Source organism: Chenopodium album, chromosome 11 (assembly GCF_948465745.1).
Source record: "Chenopodium album chromosome 11, dcCheAlbu1.1, whole genome shotgun sequence".
NCBI lineage: Eukaryota > Viridiplantae > Streptophyta > Magnoliopsida > Caryophyllales > Amaranthaceae > Chenopodium > Chenopodium album.
In genome coordinates, this window is record NC_137844.1 from 4,132,580 (window position 1) to 4,153,822 (window position 21,243).

General features: G+C 34.7%; 2 protein-coding genes across 3 annotated transcripts; both read right to left on the bottom strand.

Annotated features, from left to right (window-relative positions):
• Positions 1-404: 404 nt before the first annotated feature.
• Positions 405-10,451, bottom strand: LOC145568281 (fimbrin-2-like). 2 transcript variants are annotated; one of them, XM_081627713.1, is made up of 14 exons: positions 10,057-10,451; positions 9,796-9,966; positions 8,851-9,092; positions 8,578-8,749; positions 8,045-8,083; positions 7,779-7,847; positions 7,571-7,687; positions 6,903-7,114; positions 6,496-6,651; positions 6,124-6,323; positions 5,858-6,015; positions 5,404-5,500; positions 4,992-5,083; positions 405-758 (listed from the first exon to the last, which is right to left on the bottom strand). In XM_081627713.1, the coding sequence occupies exons 1-14, from the start codon at positions 10,141-10,143 to the stop codon at positions 588-590; spliced, it is 1,983 nt and encodes a 660-aa protein (XP_081483839.1). In that variant the 5' UTR covers positions 10,144-10,451; the 3' UTR covers positions 405-587. The 2 variants fall into 2 exon arrangements, with proteins under 2 accessions (XP_081483839.1, XP_081483838.1); XM_081627712.1 differs by lacking the exon at positions 405-758 and adding an exon at positions 4,358-4,732 and having other exon boundaries at positions 10,057-10,447.
• A 3,903-nt stretch (positions 10,452-14,354) lies between these two features.
• Positions 14,355-19,945, bottom strand: LOC145568282 (protein PEP-RELATED DEVELOPMENT ARRESTED 1, chloroplastic-like). The gene is made up of 9 exons (XM_081627714.1): positions 19,542-19,945; positions 18,324-18,479; positions 18,046-18,114; positions 17,780-17,950; positions 15,745-15,888; positions 15,395-15,547; positions 15,242-15,307; positions 15,062-15,121; positions 14,355-14,869 (listed from the first exon to the last, which is right to left on the bottom strand). The coding sequence occupies exons 1-9, from the start codon at positions 19,848-19,850 to the stop codon at positions 14,825-14,827; spliced, it is 1,173 nt and encodes a 390-aa protein (XP_081483840.1). The 5' UTR covers positions 19,851-19,945; the 3' UTR covers positions 14,355-14,824.
• Positions 19,946-21,243: the final 1,298 nt, after the last annotated feature.

A 21,243-nucleotide genomic window follows, 5' to 3' on the forward strand; every position in this document is an offset into this window, starting at 1 on the left:
TTTTAAAAATAGTTGGTGGTAATTTTTAAGGAATTGGAAAAAAATGGTGGTAAAATAAAAAATAAAAAACTGTTAGTGGTATTGTAAAAAATGGGTACAATAGTAGGTGTTATTTTACAAAATTTCCTATAATTAAACATTGTAGTCTATACAAGTCACGTAGGAACTGTTCTCATACGATTATTTTTAGTTCAGTTCAACTCTAATAAGTTTAGTTCAGTTCAGTTCAGCTCCTAATTTCCTTCTCTTATAAAATATTCATTTCAGTTCAGTTCAACTCTAATAAGTTAAGTTAAGTTAAGTTCAGTTCAGCTCATTTCAGTCAATGAGAACAGGCCCGTAGTATCAAACTATCAATTGCATTACAGGATTAAACATAAATGCTAACTATTCACATGTAATTTCTTTATAAAAAATTGGGTTCATAGATAAACACTCACTCCCTATAAGTAAAGGAAAACCATGGCGGTAGAGTAAAAATAATGGGAAAAAAAAAAAAAGAACACAGATCATGAAGTTGTAATTAAAGGAACTTCAGCTTCAGTTAAAGTTCCTATATACATTGTGATCACATATATACATCCAATCTATTCTAATGATGATTCGGATGCAGCGTCATCCATTGTCGAATTTGACATTGTTTCTGACTGACTGCCATTCTCACTGTCCGAAGAACTGGATGACTTGTCTTCTACAGGTTGATTCAAGCACCAATACATTATGCTTGCCGTTAATGTGAGGATCATCTTATGGTTGACCTGATGAACATGATTCAAGTATTAATAGTCTTGTATTTGGCATTGCACATTGATTATTCATGGCTAAACAAGGTCGATTAAGAAAATGTATTCCCAACAGTAATGTGATTGTTTGATGACTTTGATCCAAGCATGCAAATGTCAAGAAGCTAATTAATCAGTAATCATCCTATATATCTGTGGAACTGAGCTATTAAATTAAAAAGCTTTGTTCAGCAAGATGGATCCGCTAAAAATGCAGGCTAGAACATGATAATAGATTAGCTACTAGATTCTACACTAATGTCATTCTGTGAATTATTCACAATTTGTTGATGGTTTGATTTGTTTGTACAATCTCTGACTCTGTTGATTTGTTTTATTCACAATTTACTCTCAATTACAACATCAAGGCACCCCCTCTCCAGCGCAAGCTGCAAGCCCCATAAAAAACCACATGCCATTAAGGATATAATTCAAGGGTCCATTGCAGCTTATATAATAGAGAGAAAAAACGATATATTAAAGCAATTACCTTTATAACAGAGGAGAAGTTATTGACGACTTTCTTGTATTCAGACTTTCTAAGTTGGAAGTTCACCCATCTCAACAAGATTTTCTCTGGTGGAAGACTCAACAACTCTTCTGCATCCTAAGAGTTTGAGAAACTTAATTAGGTATTGAGATTGGAATGGAATTCAAAAAGATGTAGAATCTAAGAATCGTCTATGGAAGACACTCACCTCACTGCTGTCTACTAGCTCAACCAATTTTTAGGGCGGTTGGAGGCCTTGGAGCAATTTCCGGCCAAAAACATTATCTTGCAACGGTGGTGGTGACGGTGCAATAGGTGGTGACGGGTGGTGGTGGTTGTGTTTGGAGAGGGAGAAGGACAAAGGGTATAGTTGGAAGTTCAATAAATATTGTGGGCAATTTTGATAAATCTGTAACTCCCTTAAAAAAAACAGAGGGTATCATTAATATTCCCTCAATTTCGTAATAATCGCAATAACAAACATTGCATAATATCTCTAGAAAGTTATACAATGAAGACAAAAAGAAAATTTTATAGTATGAAATATAGTTAGTGGATGTATATTTAATTGTTCAGTGTGTTTTGTGTGCTACTTGTCACACCATGTGGTTACTTGTAAACCCTATAAAACTATAACACTGACCGAGTAACTCTTGTAATACTAACCAAGTAACAAATATAACAACCAAGTAATCCCTATAACACTAACGGAATAACCCTTATAACACTGACCGAGTAACCCATATAACAAACTAATGAAATAACCCCCATGATGGCTGACCACACCACACATAAGAATTTGTGTTAATTGTTAGTATGAGAGAAAAAACGATTTAAAAAAAAAATAGTAGGACTAGGTTTGGTAGGATAGAGAAATATTAAAATAGTAGTGGATTCTTATTAAATAAGTAAGTGTTGTAATTATTATGAAACGATCATATAAATTAAGGGGTCGGTTGGTTGGGGGTATTCATCAAAGGGAAAGGGAATCAACCACCCTGATTCCCTTCGTTGCTGTTTGTTAGTCATTTTTTCCCATTCCCTTTACCACCTCCATTCCCCTTAATCCTTCTAAGTTCATTCCCCACCCCCCTAGGTATTTCCATTCCCATTCCCTACCACCACCACACCACCACATCACCACCTTCCTACCTACCCACACCACCAGAAAATCCAACCACCTTCATACCTGACCCTCGCCGCGCCTGTCCCCTCCCCCGCAAAAACATTCCCCTGGCCATCGTCGTCCCTCCTCCGCCACTCGCTGAACACGCTGCCCATGTTCGCACTTCTCTCCTCCCCCATCGCTGCCCCTATTTCGATTAAGTGAAGTTCAATTTCGATTGAAAATCTTCGTAGACCCCTCGTCGGAACACGCTGCCCATGTTCGCACCTCCCACAACCCTCGTCAAAGGTTGTCGCACCTCCCTCATTGGTTTCTACTTTCTAGGGTTTTTTCGGGCTGAGGGAAGTTTTGCGAGGGGCGGGCAGGGCCGGCCCTTTCCTTGTGCAAACAGGCCTACTGCACAGGGCCCCCAATTTTATGGGGCCCATTTTTACTTAAAGCCCAACCTAAAGGAAAAAAAAAAAAAAAAAGAAAAACTAAAGTCAACCATTGTTATCTCCGCACTCCGCAAGCAATCAATTTACTTTCCAAATTCCAATCTACATTCCATCAATATACCTTCCATTTTCAATATCAAACTTTCCAAATTCCAATCTCCAATTTAATTTCATTACTTTGAATATGAAATTTCCATCACTTTTTTTATTCCATATCTCATTCAATGCTAAATTCTCATTAACCTTCTTATTTTACCCAAAAATAATTACTCCCTCCGTTTCACTTTGTTAGTCCCATATAGAATCAATCACAAAAAATAACACAATGAATAATATTTGGAATCTTATATTTTAGTACAAAAATTGCTTAATTAGTTCTATCTTATTAAATGTTCTGATTTTTTTTCTTTGGAAAGCATCAATTACAATGCTTGTTTAACGTGAGGAATATCAATCAAATGCCATGTCATAAATCCACTAATGGGATTGATGACCAATCAGAATATTTAATTACTGCCATGTCATCAATCCACTAATGGGATTAGAAATTATAAGACCAAATTAGGAAAATAAAATAAAATAAAGAATAAGGAATAGATTCAATATGGGTATATCATTTTGAAACAACCAAAATAGTATATGGGACTAACAGTATGAAACGGGAGGAGTAGTAATTATCTCACTTTCCTCTTCCAATTTTCAATGGAAGAATTAATTTTTCAGTCTTTACCATTACTTCTCTTGATTTTCGTTTATTATCAAACATTCAAACGGCTAATTTTTTTACCATTTATAAATTTCCAAACAATTTCAGAATTTTCTACAACTCCTACTCAAAATTATTTTTGGGAGAAAAAAAAAATACGTTTTATATATTGTTTGATGAGATTTGATCTTTCTGTTTTGGAATTTTGGTTGTGGAGTTGTCGATAGCCTTAATTGCTGGGATTTGCCGATTTAGAATAGTTGGATTAATGGATTTCTAACTAAGGTATGCAATTTTATATATATATATATATATATATATATATATATATATATATATATAATATTTAAGTATTATAATTTTTTTTCCGTTAGGGCCCCATTTTATAGTTTAGAACAGGGCCCCAAAATTTTACGGGACGGCCTTTGGAGCAGGGATGGCCGGAGAAGGGAGGCGAATGGTGAGGGAGGTGCGGCAACCTCCGACGAGTGGACTGGTGGGTCTCAAGTGGTTGTGTGGTGGTGGGTCTCATTCCCTTTGTTTTCAAAACAAACAACATACAAAATTTTAGGTATTTTCATTCCATTCCGATTACCCTGTGTAAACCAAACGCCCCCTAAGTGTCACGATTATTACCAGAAGAAGGGAGTAACGAAGGATAAGTTCTAAATAATAGGATCTTTTTATTTTGAAATAAATATAGCAAAAACAACATCAAAGCCGTAGTCCCAAAATTATTTGGGTCGGCAGACATTAATCGCCACAATGATTCTTCCGTGAAGAAAATAAAGTATAACAAGCAAAGCTATTAAAGGCTGACTATTCACATGTAATTTCTTTATAAAAAATTGGGTTCATAGATAAACACTCACTCCCTATAAGTAAAGGAAAACCATGGCGGTAGAGTAAAAATAATGGGAAAAAAAAAAAAAAGAACACAGATCATGAAGTTGTAATTAAAGGAACTTCAGCTTCAGTTAAAGTTCCTATATACATTGTGATCACATATATACATCCAATCTATTCTAATGATGATTCGGATGCAGCGTCATCCATTGTCGAATTTGACATTGTTTCTGACTGACTGCCATTCTCACTGTCCGAAGAACTGGATGACTTGTCTTCTACAGGTTGATTCAAGCACCAATACATTATGCTTGCCGTTAGAGTGAGGATCATCTTTTGGTTGACCTGATGAACATGATGCAAGTATTAATAGTCTTGTATTTGGCATTGCACGTTGATCATTCATGGCTAAACAAGGTCGACAAAGTAATAGATGCATTTTATTTATTCACAACAATACTGCGATTGTTTGATGACTTTGAGCTATTAAAAATGCAGGCTAGAACATGACAACAGATTAGCTACTAGATTCAACACTTGTTTCATTCGTCTTGTGTGTTCAATAACTGAAGCAACTAGGAAGATAGTGATGAATAGCTCATACCTCAGTGATGTCTTCAGGAAGCAAAAATATCGAACATCCAAGTTTCCTTGCAATACTGATAATGTATGAAGCGTTCATTGTTTTCTCCTCGTCTGAATATGACAATTTGCACAATTAGTGGAAAACATTTAAGCTGAATATGCAAATACTATAGCAAACAATTACTGTTAGGCCCTGTCAGGTAATGTTCCAATTGGTTGTAATGGGATACTCAGTCAAGGAGATCTTGAACTCCACCTTATTATACTTTTCTTGGTTTAATATGTAGCAATGCCATTTTTCAAGTTAGTATCTTATGCAGCCAGAAGAAAACAAGGTGAGACGTGATACTATCCTATGAAACTTTCATGCAACTAAATGCAGCTTGCAACATGATAGCAGTGATAATTCCGGAAGCTCATAGTCTACATACCACTTAATCCCTTCGTGACAAGGCTCCAATTTACTACTCTCGGCTGCACTGCACTTAGAAGCTCAAGGAAAAAAATTCCATCTGACAAACTCTTATCCTGCAAATCAGATCATCAAGGTTTAGATTCTACTGAGCTAACGATGTCCCTCTCATGCATAAAAAGACAGTATTACTCAAACAATCAACATGCTACACAACTTATTTTAGCATTTTGTGTGAATTGGAACTAGTGCCAGATTGAAAGAGCATCCTTCATGATAAAAAGTCACAATAAAAACAAGACTGGCTTAGGAGTGACAAATGGATCAACCAAAACGAGATCAAGTCAGGCTCAAGAGTCAAGACCAGGAGGCTGAGCTCAACCAGATTATCATCACCCATACAAAGGCAAGAGCCTCTTTAGCATTGTCTTGATAATGTTGATGGTACGAGTTATATGAGTGGATTTCTATACCTTAAAACTGTTCATACGAGACTGCCCTCTTGAGTTTTTCACTAGATTGTTAGCCCATTCTAGTATATCCGCATCTGTGATTTCTTTCCCATGAGAATGGAACCTTAAATTCCTTAGGAGTTGGAGCATGTGGCATCGCATTAATTGCCACAAGTAAGCTGAAAATATATAATTCAAAACCACCAATCAAACAGAATACTCCATTTGTGTAATGATGTAGTGTTGAGTAAATTGCATTATTCAAATAATCAACAATGACCACATACCTAAAATCAATTTTTTGTTTCCTTGCACAATATCATTTCCAGCTATATTGACCAAAGAAAACTTCAATTGCTTCCCAAGTTTTATTGCTTGATTACAGTTCTCAACCTTCTTAAAGGGCATCTTGATGGGTGGCTTGTTTGCAATCTTCCAATTGACAATTTTTGGTGAGACCTTATCCAGCGTCTCCAAGAGTATCCATCTGCAAGCAAGAGGATTTAAAGCATGATATAAATCACAACATCACATAAAATGGAGCAACTACATTATTTGTACTTCATTTAAAACGAAATATCAAATAAAGATGTAATCTCCGTCAGTACATTTATGTTACATAATTTAATATAAAGTGATCAATTGATAAATGTACTCACCCATCCCTTAGGTCTTCAAAAACATTGTCAATGCACATTGTATTACCAAGACTATTTAACCAAAAGCGGAAAACTCTTTCTTCTCGTGAGACTTGAACATCATCTGGAGAAGTTTCAAGAAAAGAGATGTTTTTTGTTTGGGTAGAGAGCCCATTCCTGTCATAGAAACAGTAGGTGAATTACAATTTGTTCCTCTTGTCTCAATAAGATTAAAGAGATAAACACAATAAACATACACTGTATTAGCATGATGCAAGCAAATACATATAGGATATCTCTGTGAATGGCAATTCAAAGCCCATGTCCATTGATACATATGGATCACTGAATTTGCATCTTGCCATTCATTGGAAACTTAAAACTACAGAATGGTCCAAAATAAATGGTTTGAAACTGTCATTTCTCACCTATGCTGAAATACGTGTGCAACAAAGGCAAGGTTGAGATTTGGTGAACCTTCCACTATGTCCTTAGCTGTCAAGTATCTTTTACATCCCATCTTATCAGCATGTTCAAGTACTAAATTTGCTTTCTTTAGAGGATCCTTTACTGTCAGTGTCCTTGGATTACTGTGCTCCGGGGCAAGGACATTTAAGAGATGAGCATAAGCTTCCCCATCCTACAGAAAGTTAATACTCCCTCCGTTTCATAATGATGTTCCTGTTTCGCAAATCGATGCAAAATTTTATCCATCTTTGACCGCAAATATCTTTAATCTCACACTAACAAAAATTATAAAAGTTAGATATTAATAATCTACTCACCAAGACGAATCAAACTAGATCCCACATGACTATATTTGCTCTTATAGATTAAGAGAAATTTAGAAGATTCTCTCTTTCTTAAAAAAGTCAAAGATTCAAAACAGGAACATCATTGTGGAACGGAGGGAGTAGTTTTTATCAGCAACTCCATAAGCAAATTACTAAGTCTGGTCCAGGGGAAAGATCAAGTGAAAGAAACAAAATTGTCTCGTATCAACATAAAAAATCACATGCCATTAAGGATATAATTCAAGGGTTCATTGCAGCTTATATAATAGAGAAAAAAATTACGGAGTATATTAAACATTTACCTTTATATCAGAGGAGAAGTTAGAGACAACTTTCTTGTATTCAGACTTTTTAAGTTGGAAGTTCATCCATCTCAACAAGATTTTCTCTGGTGGAAGACTCAACAACTCTTCTGCATCCTAAGAGTTTGAGAAACTTAATTAGGTAATGAGATTGTATTGGAATTAAAAAAGATTTAGAATCTACGTATCATCTATGGAAGATACTCACCTCACTGCTGTCCACTAGCTCAACCAACTGAGGTGTTTTCTTTAAGTTCAGATCTGCCAAAAGTTGTATCTGCAGATAAACAATGCATAAGATCATTTTTTTATCTGATTGTAGCCTCATAGGTTAATATGCATAAGCTATCAAGTTTGACTGCTAACACTTCCCAATTGAAGTGAAGACACAGTTATGAAGAAAACGAGCATTTACATCATGATTGTGAAAAGTAAATATCTCCTACACTATAAGATAGTATGAAAGATGCATACCTTGATGATTTGAGCAATTAATCCCACCACAAGATGACGCTGTAATCAAACCATTAGTGATATCAGTATTTCTTGTCAAAAAGTTACAACAATCAGTATAATTAAGATACAGCCAACAACATGAAGTTTATTATACAACATGAAAAAAACATAAACATGAAAAAGGATCCAGGATATTAAAAGGATTGTTAAGACTAAATGCCATTTGCTTATGTACCCCTAAAACTTCATATCCTTCTATATGCTGAAGTATTATAAAAAGGCACTTCTTTCGGCTTCACATAGTTTAAATTCGCATACAATATAGGAGTAGTTGAAATGTCTGACTTCTAAGATTCAGCTTCCTTTGAATCAATTGCAAATATAGCAAGGGTTTTTCCATGTAATATCCATAATAGTGTTAGTGTTCCTTCATTCTTCAAATTGATACCGTTACTGTTAAGTAAAATTCATTGACTGCTTGAGTAAAATTGGCAAAGACAAGAAGATGACATACAAATGAAAAATCATCTCGAAAAGTAAATTCATCTTACCCTTCCTTCAATGAAATCTTGAGTACCAATATTAACCACTGTACACCCAATAGCCTTAGCAGAATTAAGGCATAGAGTGTGGTTTTCATTTCTCTCCCACGGATTGAGCAATCTTTTCATGTTAATTGCACGTTCATCAATCGTCCCAGGAACAGCAACATTGATAAGTTTACTGCATTTTTTACCAACTGAAGTTTAAAAATTTGCCACGATATCAAAGATAATGAAACATAAGAACTGTAGTACAAATGTGACAAGGGTAAGAGTATTGACCATAAAAGAACACCATCCTTAACAATCTCAAACAAATCATTGGTTGAAGGATCAATAGGAAGAAATTGCTTCAAGAACTTGTCTTCGCCTAGATAATTGTTGATATGTGAGACATACGACGATTTCTCCGACTCACTTATAGTATGAAGCAATGTTGTAGTAGCAGCCTTAAGAAAAGCAGATGAATTCTTAGCTGGACTTCCCATTTTTGAACTGGCATGAGCGTGCAGTTTCAAATACACCTGTATTCACCCACAAAGTTCTTCCTCTTTTAGCCCACATTTTTTAGTTCTCTTTACTTTGCACATAATTATATCTAAGGAAAAGAATATGATAACAACTTCACTGTTTTTTAACACTTTCTTTCTTGATTGCCCCCACATAATTAGTTAACTTTTTCCTCACAAAATTTAGTTAATTTTCAAACCCAAACTTAACCTTTTCCTAACTTTATTAATATCCGATTGCAATAATCCAGATTGTTATTAGTCTTATTACATCCTTCACTAAGTTCGATCAAGCTAGCAACTTACTCCCTCCATCCACAATCAACAGTCACGTCAATAATACAATTTGAACTAGTAACGCGACAATAAAATCTAGACCGACATATTAATTACAATTTGAACTAGTAACACCACAACAAAATCTAAACCAACGGAGTAATTACAAATTGAACTAGTAACGTGACAACTGATTCTAGACCGACCGAGTAATTACAAGTGCTTTTCCCTATATACTACGTATAATTTTCTCAGTTGCACAAAAACTTGTCATCTCCTAATCCAAAAATTATAAAAAATAGTAAAATGATCAAACCATAACCATTAAATTCATGATTTAAGCTCTTAAATCACTGTTAAAACTCTAGTATCAGAAAATTATGACGAAATAAATATTTAAAATCAAATTAAACTCAAAAACAAAACAAAATCAGACACTTACCCTAAGAAAGAGCTCAAAATCAACTTCATCATTCATATTCTGATAATTACTCCTAAGAAACGAATCTCTCTCTTCTTCAGTCAAATTCTCTCCAACAACCTTAAGCTTCGACATCTTCGACGGCAAATCGGAAAGCGTAAGAGGTCCACTCTCTCTCCTAAGCGTATGATACTACATTCAAACAACCAAAATCTCAACAATCATTCAAACTTAAGATCTGAAAATTCACAAAAAAAAACAGCAAGATTATTCGAATTAAACCTGAGATTTCAATGTTCGAAGCTCGACTTGAGTGAACTGATTATGAAGCCATGGATCTGAGCACAATATTCCGATGTATCCTGCCATTTAATTAATTAATCAAGAAAACTACTCAAAATTAGGGATTTGATTGAAGATTTCTGGAAAATTGTTGATGTTGTTCGTGAAATGTATGAGTAGAATTCTCTCTCCTCGAAACTTTGCAGTGAAGAGAGAGAGAGAGAGAGTGAGAGGGAAGAAGAAGAAGAGAGTAGGCTGAAGAAGCAGAGCTGTCAGACTTGTAGAGCAAAAGAAGTTTTCTTTTTTTTAATTTTTGTTGTTGGAATTCAAATAATGACAGATTTGTCCTTCTCTCCCTCGTTTTACCGTTGGGTTTAAGGGTTGCTTTTCTACTGATTTTAAAAACTTTGCAAGTTATGACTACTGTTGACTATACATTAACGTTTTTGTAGGTAAGATTAACGTATAGGTACTTGTTTGTTGGATCTGACTATGATCCAACAACCCCCAAAAATATACGAATTACTCCATATTCAATATGTAATCATCTCGAATAAATTCATGATAATGTTGAATGATATCACATCAATTATACGCATTTTTAAAACTTTTAAAATATATGTTAGATCTGTTGGGAGAATGACGAAACTCAATAAATCATTTTTACGGTGATAAAGGATAGTCCATACAAACTTGTCATTTGGCCATATTTTGCTTGACCTAATATGAACAATTAGCCAAATTGATATCGATATAAAAATTTACATCTTGTGACCAATACTATATAAAATTGTCAACAACACATTTAATATACAACTAGAGTCATGTAGATCTACTATTTTACCAACTTATGTGTATGTATTTATTTCCCTTTCCTTATACTCACATTCCGCCAATTTTATTTGGCTTTAATCTCACTTACAATGAATTTATCAATTTTACTCCAAACTAAATAAATAACGTCTTAATGATCTCGTATCAAATCGTTCATAATATAATTGTAGTTTAAATAATTGTGACCTAACTCAAATACAAATTAATCAGATTCTAATAGTATATATATTATCGGCAAGATGCCCTCAAATACAAACAATATATAAATGCAAACCCATAAAATGTGAGCACAATAAATGGCAAATGACGATTAATAGTTTAGTCGAGGACATGAGCATATAAATTATTATATGCATTCGGGTGTAGGGAAGTGGTGTAAAATTTGAGCCATTTCACATGCTTTGTTTATCATCTTTACTCCGACTAATATATGATGGCCAAACACGTGAATGTAATCAAGCTTTATTACGTAAATTAAAATGCAATTTTAAATTAAACCAAGCACTGCATGTGAGATAAGCTTTACTTTATGAAGGAGTGGGGAAGGTTTATGGGGATATTTTCGTCATTTTCGCAAATAAGGGCCCACTTAACACCAATACATGAAGGCTGGAGCGGTGGAGCCTAAAGATATATTTCTACTTTTTTAAAAAGTTTGAAAGACATGGATAACCCAACGGCTACTTTGTTTGAATGGGCTCGCTAGCTCTCACTAGTCACGACTCACAAGACTCACGACACTAGTCACTATCTTTCTCCTGCCTCAAGTTATCGGAATTTTATTTACCGTAATTAATAGGTGTAAAGAAAGTCATAAAAAGTAAGATATAATATATAATTTATATAAATAAAAGTTAATCTTATATTATAAATTACTCGTACTATTTAAGTTAATATTGTATTGAATCTCTTATACTTCGTTTTTGTTTCAACATGATATGATATGATATACTCCCTCCGTCCACAATTATCTGCAACAAAGGAATATTTTATATCTCACAAATAATACCCCTTTGTTACACATAATTGTGGGCGAAGGAAGTAATACAATTACTCCATATCAATGCAACTAGAGAATACTATGTTGTAAATTTATGTCATATACTCATATATGATCATTGGTATACAGGAGCTTTAATTAACAATAATGTTTAATTTAGTCAAATTTTCAGACCAATTAGGGTTCAATTTAGACATGAAATATATAGATATAGTGAAGTCCCAGCTAACCAAATTTGTGTACACGATCATCATTTAATAGTTAAAAATTATGTTATTTCTTAATATGTGCAAAATTACTCATTTACTCCATGTTTAAAAAGGTTGTTTTGTAGGAGATCTCTCAACTCTCCCACCATTGACATTATATAAATAATCTAACAGAATTATTGATGATACTTCAAAATCCTTAATTGTAGATTCAGATTTTCAGACATCAAAAAATAGAAGACATACACCTAACAAAAATCAATTACAAAAGCAAGAACAGATAGCTAAGGTAGCTAGCTGTGAATCACTAGCAAAGATAGGCACACAAAAAATGGATCAAAAATAAATAAAATTTAAGAAAAAGAGGATATAAAAAACAGGTAGGCCAATGGACTGATGGCCCATTCATAGCATTAAAGGCAAGCAGACAAATATGGGCCTTATTAGCTGATTTGCAAGTACCAAATATCCATTTTAAGTCGGTGGGGTTAGTAACCTTTGCTTCAAATTAGTTTAAAGCTTTAAACCACATAAATAAAAATGAAATGAAAAAGAAAAAAATACTCTTAATTTTTATGAATCAACATAATTTCCCTTATTTTGTGTGGTATGAAATATTTAAATTTAAAAGGAAATATATAACACGATATCAGCTTACAGATAGGATTCATTCCATTCTACTTATTTTGTTCAAACTTTTTTTTATTTTAAATGAGAAAAATCAATTTATTTATAAAATAGCTTTAAAAAAAAGCTTATCTTAAATTATCTAACAAAACTATGTATCTTAACTAAATTTATCAGAATTTATCTTTACTTATACTTCGCATTTCATCTTATTTTGTTTGAGATGAGTAAAAAGATTGAAAATAAGTCGTACATGCCAAGTCCTAAACTATCTAGGATTTTAGACTTCAGAAAGTGTAGTTACACCATTAAGCATGCTAATATAGTATCATTAAATTGATCTCTATAATGACTAAAAATATATTATGTAGGTAAGTATTTGCTGTATTTTGCAATTTGCGAATTAAAAACCCCAACAATAGAAATCAATAATGTGTTGTTAATGTTATAAGAAAATAATTAAGGTGATCCTAAGTTGTGGACCTCACATACCACATGCTTTTCTGATCCTTGTAATTGAACACTTGAAAGCACCATCATTACTAGATGATTCTGCTTACATGATTCATAAAGCTAAAGTTTTAATTCGTGGTATATTTGCTTTTTATTCGTCTTTGGTCATTGATTAGAATGCTCCCTCTCTAATCTTACCTAGAGATTATAAAAATTGATTTTGGCACACCCTTAATTGATTTTGGCACACCCTTATATGAGAAGAGCACATCAATTAAGGGTGTGCCAAAATCATTTTCCAGAGATTATGTGTTACTATCATTTGTTTGACAATAGTAATAGCAAAGATGAAAGACACTTTTTGCTTTTTTTTATTAGTTTGAGAATGCATGTCAAAATTAAGCACAAGTCGATGTGATTAATACATTTGATTTGATATTTCCTTTTTTAGATTTTTATATGCTAGAATGCTAGCCTTAGAGTTGTATGTATCATTTTCTTCATTACATAACAATAACACTACTGTCATGGACTTTGGAACACCGAACTCCTCTTCTGCACCGCAAGACTAGTTAAGGGTTCGTCTAAGGAAATCCTACAAATCTACTTTACCACCGATAGTGCCTTAATTTTGGAGGATGTATCAAGTAGGGATGATAACAAGCCAAGTCGAGGTTGAGGCAACGTGGTTCAACACGTAACAGTTACATCAAACTCGATCCTACTTAAGAACTTTTCCAGGCTAAATACGCTCCTTTGCCTTGGGTTCACATATTGTTGTAAGGACATGTGAGCAAATTTGTTGATAGGGGCCTTGGGCTTGGCCCATCCCATGGAGCCCAGACTGTCACCTTGATAACAATCCATCATAAATCAACTTTCTGTATTATCAAATCCCAATCACAATCGTAATAATCCGATTTCACCAACTCTTTAGATTTCTTGAGTAGTTAGCATAATAAACAAAAACAATAATTGAAAAATAACAAAGGGTTTCTTCAGAAATCGATAATTTAGTAAGCTAGTAGCTGTTCAACTAGTAGTACAAATGCCCAAGATCCTGCCTCATACTATAAATACTGTCCACTTTTAACCTGTTGACAAAATCCGACAATTCGAACTAACAAATAGATCCAGAATTGAAGATGGGAATAGCTGATAAATTGCTCTATATTCATCAGAAAACAATTTTTTTTTCAAAAATAAAACATTAGGTACATAATTTAGATACCAAAAAATAATTCCATCAACAGACAGACAGAGATATAGCAGATAAGGCCACTAGAACTTTTACTTTTTTTCTTTTGAAGTATAGATGGTTGCCATGATAAGAAAACATTTTCGGAAGACTATAACAGATGTATAAATAATAATCCAGCTTCCTAACTCCTACGACTACATTCATGTGTCAATTTGTCCATACACCTATATATATCATTTTACCTTACAATCTATGGAGCTCATGGTCTGTAGGCAGGGGGGAAGTTGCCCGAGTTTGTGCTTATCGCCTGAGTGTTTGATTGCAATGAACTATGTACAATTAGTCTGCCAAGCTTTGAATGCCATGCACCTCAACCAGTGTCAGACTGATCAAAGATTGATTTCAAACTGATTTCACCGCAGGGCTTGCAGCTATAGTTGAAGCTCAAAATGCTATCTCTTCAAGTACTTCAAGTGTTTTTTGGTGTACCTGAATGAATGGTTTCAAGGTGAGTCAATATTATATGCACATCGTCAAAGGGAATAGGAAACAATAAAAGAAATGAATGATAATGTAACAGTGTCGTGAGGATATTCAAGGATAACATGTGATAGGGGAGGAGAAATTATGAATCATCTCTCTTGGCATATTGATCCAAAATGAAGACAAAAGGATGGTTACCCATTCTAGATGCTGTGCAGTGATGCCTGAGACATTTCCAGCATAAATTCCCCCAAGTACCTGATAGAAGAGACAAGGTGGGTTAGAGTCCATCTATCATCAATTTATGCCACAAACAGTTCGTGTAGCTCTTATTCAGGATGTAAGAGGTCATGTATATGAACTAATTGTCACTCATACCTTTGTTACAGTCTCGAGAAAAATTCCAGGACGCACTGGAGGCGCATTTCTCCCAGATAAACTTTCCTGAATTATTCATATATAGGACGTCAACAAACTGACATAGTGCACAACAAAGGCAACACCCCAATAACCGATTTATCATATACTTACTCTTCCTATAACTCCACGAGGACCACCAGTTCTGCCATCTTTGTCAGTGCTGGGATTATCTGCACCTTCATCCTTACCTAGCATTACATTTCTGATCATCTCCAGGACCGTTTTACCAGGTTTTAATGCTACTAGCTTGGTCAAATAATTTACCTGAAGCATGGTGAGGTACATTTGCATTCATTAGAAAGATCTAATCATAGGAAGAAAAGAAAGCAGCAAGAAGACATACTTTTGCATGTTGATACATGATATTACGAGATTTGAAAAGAATACATGAAAGCCTGAGTAACAACATTATTATTGATAATAAAGAGTATCCAACTAAAGATGCCAGAAATCTGTCAAACCTCTGACTCAGGGAGAGTATTAAAACCACGATCATTTCTTTCGTCAAGTATTCCTCCTCCCATCATATTTCGAGCTTCTTCTCTGATTAAGACAAGCCTGGCAAGCAGCTTTCTATCAGGAATAACAGGTCGAGTTTCCATTGTCTGTCAAAGTTACTTGAGTGAGTAACCTTAACCATTACTGGTTTTACATCAAGTTAATGAAACAAAAATAAAATTATGGTGTGAAAGGACTGAAAGTTAGTATCTAATCTAACATTATCAAGGGAGTAATCAACTACGTAGTATATCATATTTTTTGGAGGAAGGGGGTGTAATCTGCATCCATTTTCGTCCCCATTCAGGTGCCCCCTCTTATCTCATATCGCTTCATAGCACGCCGCAGTGCATAAATTAGACGACAGGAAGCAGCTTAATCGTAGATAACAAACAATCTCTTGTTATTAACTTGTCACAAAAACAATACAAAGTATTTTTGCTGTTTATTTGTCTTGCTGATCCAGGCCAGCAACATATGGCACTCACAGCTCATTTGTAGCTATTAAGCTGACAACGGCCCTTTTTATTTTGTCTTTCTACTAAAACAATAAAAGTGAGCACAGACAAAGGAGTGAAGGAAGGTTTAGAAACATGCATGTGGACCCTCTAGCATAGATGAAAGAACACAAGAAAGAAGCACACTAACATACACTATATGAAGGAGTACATAATGCATGTATGGCTTAAGTCCCTTGTTGATCAAAGAAACTCAACAGATTTACTTACTCTAGCTAGATTAGAAAGGTAGAGCTGGGATAACAAACAAACTACAGGCAAATCCAAGATATGTTTGTAACGAATCAAAGCAAGCCACACGTGCTTTATACAAACAATACCCAGCAGAGGAAAGGACACCTCTGAGCACTATCTCAACCAAGGTGCTGAGGCACAACCACACCAAGCAACAGCAACTTAAAGCTGCAGCCCTTAGTTGGCAATTGGGATAATGACAAAGGGGTAGTAAAGTTAGTAATTAAAGCTGTACTATTTGGCTAAGTAGTATAAATAGGTAGAGAGGAGTAGAAGGAAGGGAGGCAGAAATTTGGTGTAAACCTTTTGGAGAGTTATGGCCTAAAGCCATTATCGGAGAGTTGTGAGCTAAACTCACTATCGAAGATTGATAGCCTTAAGCTATTAGATTATCATTTGTAACCCCTTCCACCGTTATCAATCAATTTAAAGCTTTCACCTTTATTAATTTGCTAGTTAAATCAGAAATTCTTGCTGTTACATTGATTTTACTGGGTGACCGAACTCAGTCTATTACAGTATTCTAAGATTTCTAACCATAGACAAAAAGACAGATCTAACAGCCTAATGCTTCATTATAAAAGTGTCAAGAAGATATCATTACCTACTAAATATGACATGTGAAGGTGTCACAAGGTCAAGGTTTAAAATCTTGGTTTACAAGGCATGACAATCTACTAAGTGCAGCAACAAGCTTATCCACAGGAATGGCCAATTCAATATCACGGTCAGTTTTAAATTTTGAATTTGAGATTTTAAAACCTGTACAATATAAGATGTCAAATGAACCAGATTACCAGAGTTATGCTACTAGTCATGCTAATTAACTATGTAAACTACTTTTCCTCCACATCTGTAGCTAATACATTTTGTATTATAGAAGAAGATAAATGTTAAAAGTTACTTGCACTGACATTAAGAGCTGGTAGCATCATATACACTATGTTTGAGCCTTTTATGATGCAGCATGCACACCATAGTATTAGCACTAGCATAATGCATATTCCATAATTTCAGAGACAGGTTTCAAAGGTCACAGAGATTCTCCTATAGACTAAACAAGGGGGCAATACATCTAGATGGTCAGCATATTGCATAGCACAACAGGATGAAGAATCTGGAGATGCAGACTGAAACTTACATGGAAGATTATCAGTGATATCAACTCATATCCATATCTTAGAGCTAAGTTCAATTCTTAGACTAAATAAACAAGAAGAGGCATGGCCTACGAAGAGCTAATTACCTCCAACAAGTCATCAGCCTGATTTGCTATATCAAGAAGGTTAGCACCAGGAAGATGAACTTTCGTGCCGTTTTCACCCTTAAATTCTCCACCTCCAGCAGCCACACGGCGTAGCAACTCGTGTCTGCTCTCCTTCTGTGGAGTTCTACAAAGTAGTCCAACAACTTGTACCTAGATATAAATCAATGTTTGTTACAAAATGCACGTACATGAAGACAATCACCATAATGTAGCACTGAGAGCATAGAATAAGAGATTATTCTCACATGTGGGGGGCATTTCTTCGTGAGATGGGATAATACTGTTTCCTTGATGACCTCCAGGAGCGCCTTGCGCTGACAAGCAACAAGCCCACAACTGAGTTTTTAGCATTTAGGAAGTAAGACCTTGAGTGTTACTATTTTGAGTAGTTTCATTTCTCAGGGGCGAGAAGGAGGTAACACGTTATGCTTTCTGTATATGCATCATTTTCTGATATACCTACTTCTAACCTTATACTCCGTATGGTTTTTTACATGAAGGGAGAGACGTCTTACTCAAATACCTTATCATCCTCGTCTTTTTCAGCTGTTTGAATCATGTAATCCAGAGCCATCATGAACCCAGACTCCATTTCATCAACCCTCTTCCCAATAACCCCTTGTGCAGCCAATTGCACTGCAACTTCCTCAGATGCTTCGTCCATGTACATATCCTCTAGCTGTAACCATATCAAATGAATAATGAGCATTGTAATAATCACATTACTTATTACACACACACCAAAGCTATGCTTTACTTAAACTAGTATATATTGATTAGTTGATGTACTCTTTTGAATCTTGATCCTGAGAATTAAAATTATGGGCATACTAGAATGTGATCTCCATTTCAGCTCTTAGAAACTAATGTATTGAGTGAAAGACTTACATGAGGGCTGTTAACAAACCCATGGTAAACAAAATATATAACCTTTTGAATATGTACCAGTCAGCTTCTTTAGGCAGGATGGCATGGTATTTAAGTTCTAATGTCACCAATCAAAGGTTAAGGCATTGTTAGCCCGTTAGGGTATAGGGTTAAACCAATAGCGCTTCTTGCAATATGCCAATCACGTTTCTCCTAAATTGAGCTGACATAAAGGCAGTGCTTCTCAGTTCTCAGTTTATACCAAATTGCAAAGCCGGACAAAACAATCCAAACATTCATCATAGCCATATAGGCAATACTCGTACTTCATACTCCATACTCTTACTAAAATTCTATTACGAAAAGCTTTGATTTGAAGATATCCCCTTCAATTTCAAAAAGTTATTTTTGTTATATCGAAAATGTACACCAACTAGTTATCACTTCCACCATTCTATAATGGTATAATGAACAGTCACTAACGGATCTCACCACACAATAGATAGGATTCCGATTCCTCAGTTGATTAGTTCTCCGTTTTACAGCAACAATCAACTTTATACCCATTATCACAAACTCATACACAAAACTCATTTCAGGGTTTAGGGTTTAAGCAACAAACATATAACATCAACTAAAATTATAACACTCCTGCAAATGTTTGATTGTTTCTCACTCATACAATAACCTAAATTCCAAGCTCAAATCAACAAACAAGCTAAAAAAACACCCATACACAACAATAAAATGAACAAGATATCAAATAATCATATAAATGGACAGTTAACGGCCCGTTTAGTAGACAGTAATAAATGATGGTAACGGGAATGAATTTAAACGTAACTTCGCAAAGAGTATAGCTTGAAGGACTCACAAGGGTGATCATTTCTTGAAGAACAGAAGTAACTTGCTCCCCACCTTTGAGAATAGCTTCATACTGAGAAGTATCGGGTTTCTCGCTAAACTTGTCATGGTTATCTGTTGTTCTGCTTCTTGTTGTCGGGTCGGATTCAGGGTATCCACCACCCACTTCATAGCTGGTACATAGAGATATCAAATGAGGTCTTTTTTTACCAATTTGTGGGTTGAATTGGGAGGAGGGAGGTGAAAATGGGAGGAGGGTTGAGGGGGAGGAGAGAGAATTTGTGAGTGAAAATGGCGGGATTAATGAAGAAGAAGCCATTGCTGGAATTTGCAAGATTTTGGAAAGAGAATTGAGGGAATTGGATAATGAGAAACTGAGAATTATGGGAGTGATGTTTGGGGATTTTTGCAGGGCTTTTGATTTTATTAAAGTAAGCTTGCTTACAAGAAAATGTTGTATGTGGCAATTGAACCGACGGCCACACGATAAAACAAAAATAAAACAAAAGAAAAAGGGCCGGGCCGGGCCGAGGTTTTATATTATATCAAATGTCATGTCCAATTCCGTAAAAAGTGATGGGCTTGTCGGATCAAAGCAGGCTTTTTAATCTTTTTACGAGCTAGATAAGAGATAAAAAAATGTTTTTTGGCTTTCCCAAAGCCGTCTTTTCATCAAGGCAGGTCAAAGTTGTACACTTTTTTTTAAAACTAAAAAAACATTCGCTCTTGAACCTCTATCTTAGGCTTTTAGGTAAGACGAGAATACTTTACATTTTGACTTGTTTTTTTCACCGAATTAAAACGAGACTTGCTACAAAGTAAAGTATAGAATGAGGGATAGATCATTCTAGCATGACTTTTATAAAGAGGTGTTTATGATATAGTCTCATCCAAGACTTGTATTCAATGTTAATTAAATCAATAAACTAACCCAATTGATTAGTGTATGTGTTGAGAATTTGTTGATTGTATTACATGGGTGTAGTGTATGAATTGTGTGTGACATCATTACATTTAACCAATTTCAGTATACGAGATTTTGGATATACGATGTAGATACATGTCGAAGGGATATTTTCCAATTACTTCACCTTAAACTTCTAATATAAATCATTTCATCAATCTTTAATGTAGTTGCAAAATCAGTGTGTGTTTTGATTTATGTGCCCCTGTATGGTTGAGTGGATGTAGTACGTTATTCACTCCATGAATTTCTGTTTATGACTCATCTTGTTAATAATGACTCTGATCCCTATATATTATTTTATTTTACGTTAGAAGTGAAAAATGGTGAACTTGTGACTTTATAACACAAGCTAGCATGTAAATGCAAGAGTTGTGTTATACGATGTACTCCCTCCGTTCCCTAATGTTTTTTACGTTTGGAATTATACGCGTTTATTAAGAAATTGTGTAAAGTTGAGGTATATTGGAATATTTCAATGATTGAAAGTACAATTTTATTGAAAAATACAATGTTGAGCATGTTGAAAAACTATTAAAATAGTACAAAAAGTACAATAGCACATGGAAAAGTAAGGACTTTTGAGTAAAAAAATTGTAAAATAAGAGTAATTTTGTCCAAAATTTATGACCAAAATAGGAAAGATACTAAATGTAAAGAATAAAAAGGAACACCCTAAATGGAAACGTAAAAAACATTTAGGAACGGAGGGAGTAGTTCAATAAAATCTTCAAAATTTAATGAATTA